The sequence below is a fragment of the Nothoprocta perdicaria genome, unplaced genomic scaffold, assembly GCF_003342845.1.
Source record: "Nothoprocta perdicaria isolate Ctin4 unplaced genomic scaffold, notPer1 scaffold_183, whole genome shotgun sequence".
NCBI classification, from domain to species: Eukaryota; Metazoa; Chordata; class Aves; order Tinamiformes; family Tinamidae; genus Nothoprocta; species Nothoprocta perdicaria.
Window position 1 is genome coordinate 1,413,612 of NW_020455016.1, and position 8,066 is coordinate 1,421,677.

Here is an 8,066-nt window from a genome sequence, read left to right on the forward strand (position 1 = left end):
GAAATCAAGTAAGCAAAGCCCTCATTGTCGTGTGTGCGTCTGTGGTAGACTCAGTTCCTTATAGTCTAGTGAAAGGTGACAGTGAAAATAATTACGGCACGCGTGCAAATATATAGTATTAAAAATATAAAAAATATAAAAAATATAAAAAAAATAAAATATTTTAGTATCTTTGAGCAAAACATGACGCTCATCAAGAATTGTGGGAATTTGTCTGCACCATCAGATGAACATTTTATTCTCCCATGTGTGAGCTGGGAAAGAAAGAATAATGTAGTTGTAAGTGCTGACACGCAGCATCTTGTTTGGATGATCTGGTGGTTTGTTTCCCACTTGAGAAGATAATATCTTTCTCCTTCTTTATATTAATGCAATTTGGTGCATCTGACGATTTTAGCTATTTGATCAAAATGCTATAAAGCCCATCTTAATGTAAGGAACAGTGTCCATAACATCCCTGCTTTGCTCCTTCGGGGAAACTGAGTAGTTAAAGAACCTGTATTGACCTGGTACCCACTCCAAAACTGATAGAACAACAACAACAACTTCCAAGTAACATTCTGTTCCCTTTCCTAGGGGAACAACAAGCCGAAAGAGCACAGTTAGATAGTGGCAGCGTGTCTCAAAGTCTGACTAACCATGACTTGTTTTGAAAAACAAAAACAAAACAAAACAACGTGTCTTCCTAATATCACGGTTTAGCTTGTTTCTCCCACCGATCCTGGAGGCGTTTTGTTTTGGATTGGTGTTATTCGTGGGCCTGGTAAACTCCTGGAGTGTCCTGCGTTGTGGTTCCGCTGGGAAGTGTTGCTGGGGCATCGCTTCACCTGCGACGATGGCCGTAATTGGGATGATTAACGGAAGGGGATTCACGTTCCCTGGCATTACCGGGAAGCCCTGGAGCGAGGCGCGCGAGTCGCTCTGTTTCCCTCAGCAGCACTACCTGTGTGCTTAACGCTAAGTACATTATCCATTAARTTGCCTAGCGGTGGTCAGAGCCAGGCGAGGATTTGGCTCCTGTTGCGCAGGAGGGCCGGGCTGCGCCTTGGGAGCCGCTCCGTGCGCGTTTCCCGGTGTCTCCCGCTGCGGACGGCGCCCGCACAAGGAGCCTGCCCGCGCGCGAGGGAGGCCGCGCTGTGCGGCTGAGGCCGCTCGCGCTGCCGCGTGGGCGCCCGGCCTCCGCGCGGGGCCTCGCGTCCCGCGCCGCCTCCCTGCTCRCTCCCGCCTGGCGCTGGCCCTTCCTGGCACGCAGGGCAGTGTCGCCGAGGGGCAGCGGCCTAATCCCCGCGGGCGCCTGTGCCCGCAGCACGGGCGGGCAGCCACAAGGCGACACGCCAACAGGCGGGAGGCCTGTGGTGGCCCTGGTGCCGCGTGGGGCCGCGCTCGGCCTCCGGGCGCCCCACMAGGGTGGTCCCCACAGGCCCCATCCGCTCGCCCGGGCTCTGGTGTCCAGCTGGCTCTAAGCCCGCAAACGGAGGTGCTCGTCACCTTCAGTGCGGGTGATATCAATGGGATTGCTCTTCCCGGAAAAGTTAGTTAGCAGGATCAGAGCCCTAATGGATCTGGCAGGCGGCGTAGGGAGGGAAGCGGTGGGATGGAGACACCAGCAGGAGCAGAGCCGGGTGTGCGGAGCACAGCGCTTTGTTCGTGCTTCCCCGCGGGATAAACCTGCAGGATGTGGATGACCCGCAGCCTGCTCTGCYGTGGGCCGCATGAGTGGCTGCTCCTGTTGGCCTGCTTGTCAGCACGGGAGAGTTGTCTTTTGGAATCAGGAAAACTCTTGTTCGTTGCTTACTGACTTTGAAGATTAATAAGCAGGCTGAATCGTCTTTAATTGACCAACTATTGTGTTCTCTTCACAGTATGTTTAACAATTGTTGAGTGTTTAGTAGCTTTTTAGCAATTTTTCTGTGTGCTTGTTCTGTGCCATGTTCCACAGGAYGCATTTGTGGGATCAAAGGACTTTGCGTCATCTTGGAAATTCAGCACTAATGATGAATGCTTTCTTAATCATAACCAAAAATATTTAGAGAAAACTTGTGCATTGAGACAGTGTTCTGTTTTGTATTTTAATCTGCCTGTGCCTCTGGGAGTGCTGCTGTCAAAATGTGTGTTCGTGTCCCATATGATTTTTTTTTCCCCACCATGTAGTAAAAACATATCCTTGCTTGGGTTATAGTCATCAATAATAAGTGAAATGTTGACATGAGATAGGTCTTAGATGTTAGTGATGTTAGACTGTTAGTAGCCATTAATATCAAAGACACTAGGGGCTGAAGTAAAAATTAGCAGTGATATTGACATAAATTGTCTTACTTCAACCTAAAACTTGCTATTTATTTCTTAAGAGTAGGCTTCCTGTGAAGCTGACACGGGTATTATCTGTTTTAGATGGTAGCTGTATCACCAACTTTGAGTTCATCRTAGGGCTGTCCTAAGCTCTTAGGCTTAGGTTCACAGTTCCTACCATCCACCTACAGAACTGTGAGGTCTGGGTGTGGAAGTGCTTTGAAGCAGGGACCATTTCACCTTCTCCTGTTTATTTCTGTCTGGAAAGCACCTGTTAGGCAATCAGGGTAACAGCAAAATGACTCAAGTGCTAATCAGCCTCGCTAAGGACCRTGCTTGCTGAGCATTCTTGAGAGTAAATGTTTGTGTTCTCTGCATGAACAAAATCTCTTTCTGTATTTTTTCCATTTGAGCACAGGATTTTTTTTTTTTTAATCTATATTTGGTATATTTGGCTTTCCACTATCACATGAACTCTTTGATGGAGTGGTAACATAAATTCAGTCAGCAGGTTGACTTCCATTGGGAATAGAAAAACAATAACAAGAAATCCAGATGTATCCTCCCTCACTTGCTTGTTTGCCCACATAAAACACATGCACATCCTGCTCCCTGAAGAGCATGGCTTGTTAGGCAGTTTTCCTCCAAAAGAGGCACCTCTGTTCCTTCTGAGAGCCGTCCATATTTCCACTTGTTCCCCACACAGTTGTGCTGGATGATGCTCTCTGTGAAGGCAGTAATTTTCTTTTGATTCCAAACTACAGATTTGCAGTTTACAAAACACTTTGCGGACGTAGTTTCGTGTTACAGGATCATCAGCAGTCTCAGCAGCTGGATTTACGGCTCACCAGGCATCCTTTCCAGATCCTGCTCCTGCTGCCCTGGCTTTCCTAATACTCCATCAGCTCCTTCYTCCTCCTCTATGCATCTTCCCCTTCTGTCCAGCTGCCAGCTTAGGGGGTCTATTGGTTGTATCACAAGCCAATCAAGTTCTTAAACTGAAAAACAAAACAACGAAAGTATTTTTAAAAGTTTGAAAGGGTAGAATTGTCTTACTGTCTGACCTGAAAAGTGGCACTAAATAAATAGCAAGGAATAGGAAAGAGGGAATGAGGTGAGTGGGGACAGTGAGATATTTTTCTGGTCTTGGCAAGCTATTAAAGTCATCTTAAACTGTATCATGAAACCAAATCCTAAGTAACATCTCAATAAACTGATCATATAGCAGATCCAATTGAATTTGACAGGACATATTCATTAAGCAAACCTTTGGCTTTTGTGGTTCAATAGCAATTTAGTAATTCTCATATACATGCCAAGACATGTCAGCTTCTGATTTTGTGTAGTTTTGAACAAATTCCTTGGTATTGGTTTATCAAATGGTATAGATACAACATCAGTGTAATGTTGCAGCTGGGGTTGTATCGGGATATGACACTTCATTGGCACCTTTCAAAATGAGGTGTTAGTGTTTTTAAATTTTACAGGCTCTTGAGTGCTTTCATCACTGTTGTTTATGCATTTCTGTTTTTTAAATATTACAGCACACTGGAAAGTTCTATATAATGAGCAAAGTGCTAAAGAAAAACTGATTTTTAATGATCATGTTAACGAATCATCTTAGTGTCCAATCCAATCATGTTGCGTTASGGCAGTGGCACACAATTTCCATTAATTCCTTGCAATGAAAAAATACCAAGTGACTCAGATGGGTTCTTTAAAATAGGATAGGTTGCTTTATAATCAAGTGTATAATTCACCTTGACTTTCTAAAGCAGCTTTATAGACCATAACCTAGAGATAATTCCTTCTGTTTGTTTTGTACTGAGGGAAAGATTCTTCAAAAAAATATATATGTATATATAAACAGGGTGTATAAGGTACAAGCTGCTAATATAGTTATCTGATTTGCTAGAATCTTATTATTCCATAAAATAAAAAGGCAGGTATGTGAGCAATTTGAAGAAACTCGTGTTTGTGATGTCTGGAGATGGGCAGTGTGTGATAACCCCGAGGCAGAAGRAGAGTTGAGTCGGTACCTGCTTTCTGCGATGTCTTTTTTCCCTGCTCTTGATAAAAATGAATGAGGGTCACAGCTTGAGCTTGGGGTGGGGAGTTAGGTTTCCTGACTGATTCTTTCTCCTCTGTCTTGCTAACTTGAAGGACGGCAGCCAGAAAGTCCTCTAGAAATGAGGCACTGTTCGACTGGGAAGAACGCCTTTTATTCCCGTTGCAGAGCTTATGATGTATGCAAACATGAAAGCAGTTACTCCATAGACTTTTCACGAAATCCCGTCTGAATAAATTCTTTATGATATTTTTGCATTATTTATGTCTTCAGTAAGATTTTGTTACAGCTTTTATTGACTTTCTTTCGTTTTTCTTTTCAGAGTGAAGGAGTTAGTTTTATCACCATGACCTCAAACAACAGAGTACAACATTCAAAGAAGCTGCTCGGCATTGTTTTTGTTTTTTTAACTGAAGCTGCTTAAGGTTTACTTTTGCTGTTGTTACCGTTGCTCCGGACAGTTACCTAACTTTCAGACTGTTGTGGGCTAAACTGTACAACAAATCTGCAAGGAAGGGAAAGCAACCTGCCTAACTCATTACCTGTCATTGRCATCTACAATACCATTTTGCTGCTGTTTTGACAGAAGTTCAGGATGCTCTTTAGCTAGTTGGGACTTTTCTGCCGGCCTCTTTACCCACAGGCCAATGCCTTCATTTCCTATTTCTGCAAAGACAAACTGTATTTATTCTTCGGCATATTAGGAGATTCTGTAACACCCGCTAAAGCGGCGAAATCTGGTATTTACTGGCGTGATTTCAAGCCTATCACAGTGCTACCTCAGTTCAAAGCAAAGCCGGATTTGCAGTGTCGGCGTGCGACAGGACCTCCTGTATCTCTGTGCTGAGTTTCTCTCAAGAACAGTCATCGGCCTTACGGAACTCGTACCGCTCCGGTACCGCTGCCGGGCGCCTCTCGGCCCCGGGCTGCAGTGTTTACTGATCAGACGAAGCCTAAAGACGCGGGCGCTAAAGAGTCTAATACAAGACAAAACTCCGTGCATCGGACCTGGGGCGAGGGTTTAAGTAGAGTTAAAATGTGTAACTTAAGCAACGTAAGTTAAAAATATCAAACTGTATTGGGGGTATCTCTCTCTACCTTTGACACACTTGTTTTATCCTCTCTATGTAGGTGTTTATGTAGGTACTTGAGATTGCAAAAGCCTTTTCTCCTATTTACAGGCTCACTTTTGTCAGCTCACCCTGTCCTTAGCTGCATTTCTTCTAACCAAAAATCCACACAGGCATGCTAGGAATGCAGGGATGATAATGGGTACTGGACAGATCGAAGCRCTAGTGTTAGCACAGTATTATCTTGCCATCTAGAAAGTCCTGATACTTGCCTTCTCCCAGAAAAGCAGCACTGCAGCTACAGGCGTTGTTATTACAGGGAAAAGAAGAAACGTTGCAGTCGCTTACACAGAGTTGTCTTCAAGACTACCCGTGTATCACGTTTCCTGTATTCTGAAAATACAGCCCATGTGGCGACTGTTTTCACAAATGTCACGTACAACTGTTGCACCGGGCTAGCAGAATGCCAGGCCACCTAGTTTCTCCTCTGGTAAATTTGTTGAAGAGTTCACATACATTTTAAGGGTACCTCCCCAGTGCCTGCTCTGATAGTCATGTAAGTATTTCTAGGTTATCTGGGTTACGTGAGGGTTTTCCTTGGTTTTAAATCCTTGTGCTAGGTGGAACCTGTACATCACTCTTAACAATGCATTATCTTTTGGGATTTTATGTTTATTTTCTACGAGGAAGACAAGAGTCCATGTCTTACAAATGTAATGAATGGCAATGCAGTCTTCCTGCTTACATGCTGATTTTTTAGAACTAAGGATTGTATTACAAGACAAAGATGAATGTAAAGTAACTCCTTCCCTACCCCATGGCACACCCTATTTTTCAGTGTAATTTTCTGGGGTTTTAAATCACAGCAATGCATAGGCTGTATAATATTAAATCTAAAAATCAATTTAAATATCTAATTTATCTGTTTGGGCTTTGGGATTTTTTTTAATGGCACTATAAAAGGTTCTAAAAACATTCTAAGATGCTGCTTATTCAGTTCTGGAACTAGAAAAACAAATACAGTTGGTGACATTTTTTGCCAGCCCTCCTCTCCCCTTTGGCACACACACACACACACACAGTAGCACTGAACGTGGTACCTGCTGAAGACAACGTTTTAACTTCTCTTTTGAAGTAGCCCTCTGTACCAATTATGGAATCATGCCACTCAAAGAAACGGCTCTTATGCATACAGCAACTTCAAAACAAAGACTTGGCTATGTAGTCAATTCTTCTCTATCCTGTATATTTCACAAAGGCATATGCAATACTTACATTCTTAATTTAGTTTACAGAATGGAACCAAAATGTATAAATGTTATGTTTGCTAAAACTTCACAATGTATATTGGGTCTTTGTACATTTTGCCTGACTTACCTTAAATTTAAAATATTTTTTTGCTATATAACCAGTTATTAAGCAGTGTTTTCTTTATGGGTACGTATTGTTTCTGGATATCAAGATGTTAAATATATTTCTTGCTATTGTGATATGACAAGAGACTTAACTTATCTTGCTGTGTCTTCCAATGTACACGCTGTATATAAGGATAAATGTGATGCTGCTGGAGACCAGAATAAATGGAACTAGAGTAGTGTATTGTATTTAGTCTGTATTGATCATGGATGCTCTCCTTAATAGCCATATGCAATAAAATACATTATTTATGAAAGGAGTAAAGTATTTGTGCGCTTGTTTTCTCTAGGGTGGTGGGGGTTGTTGTTGTTGCTGATATAAAATCAGTTTAGTCTTTTCCCTTTAAAGTGAAACACACTCTCTGAATAAATCTTACTGCAGGTCTTTAAAAGTTCTGCAGATCTTTATCTTCTTTCCTTACAACACTCCTGAAAAACAGACAATCATTTTATTTTATTTTTTCTCAAGAATTAAAAAATCGATATTATGGAGACACAATTTTTATGTTTAAGGAAATAACTAGGATCAGGATTCGGCMTTATTTTTTAATCCCAGCTCAAAAACAAACAGAAAAACAGTTTCATCCCAGTGAGGAGTGAAAAACCGTGGGCCTGCTTCCAGGAATTTGTTTAGAGGAAGGRAACCAACTTGCCTTTCATACTGAATAGCCCTTTACACTGGCACAGAGCGAGTGGGAGCCTAATGCTCTTAATGTCCTGCCTAGGACTAGTCTGTATTTCTGCCTTTTGTGCAGAGCCCTTGGGGCACAGTGAGGTACACTAAGGGGGCATTAGCTTCCCCTGTAAATGACATAACATTGTTTGTACCTGTGTAAATGACCCACTAAAGGGTCATTTACTCCTGAGAGGAAGTCGTGGTTATCTCTTATACTGAAGCAGAGCCCTCAGGAGGTAACCAGAGTCAGAGATCTGTTTGTGTGTGTGTGTATATTTATATATATATATATGTGTATATATATATATATATGTATATTGTTGCTCAGGGACAGGTGCTGTCCTGAACAGCTCACAAATTGTACAGACATGGTTCTAAGGGCCTTGAATATGACTRTAAAAATCACATCCGCTGCTGTAACACCAAGTACCTGGTCTATGAACTTCCCACAGCAAACAAAAGTCTCATGGAGGAGCATCAGTTCCTGGTATGCCTTGGTTTTCTTCCGTGTCGTAAGCCAACACATCAGCCAGGGACCATGCTCCGAA

General features: G+C 42.6%; 1 protein-coding gene across 1 annotated transcript in view; it reads left to right on the plus strand.

Moving 5' to 3' along the window:
- IRS2 (insulin receptor substrate 2) overlaps nucleotides 1-6,824 on the plus strand; it is a 29,805-nt gene extending 22,981 nt beyond the window's left edge. Inside the window, exon 2 of the mRNA XM_026036649.1 lies at nucleotides 4,680-6,824. Within this exon, the coding sequence (XP_025892434.1) occupies nucleotides 4,680-4,684 (5 nt within the window). The 3' untranslated portion in view covers nucleotides 4,685-6,824. The remainder of the gene's footprint in view (nucleotides 1-4,679) is intronic.
- The last annotated feature ends 1,242 nt before the right edge of the window (nucleotides 6,825-8,066 follow it).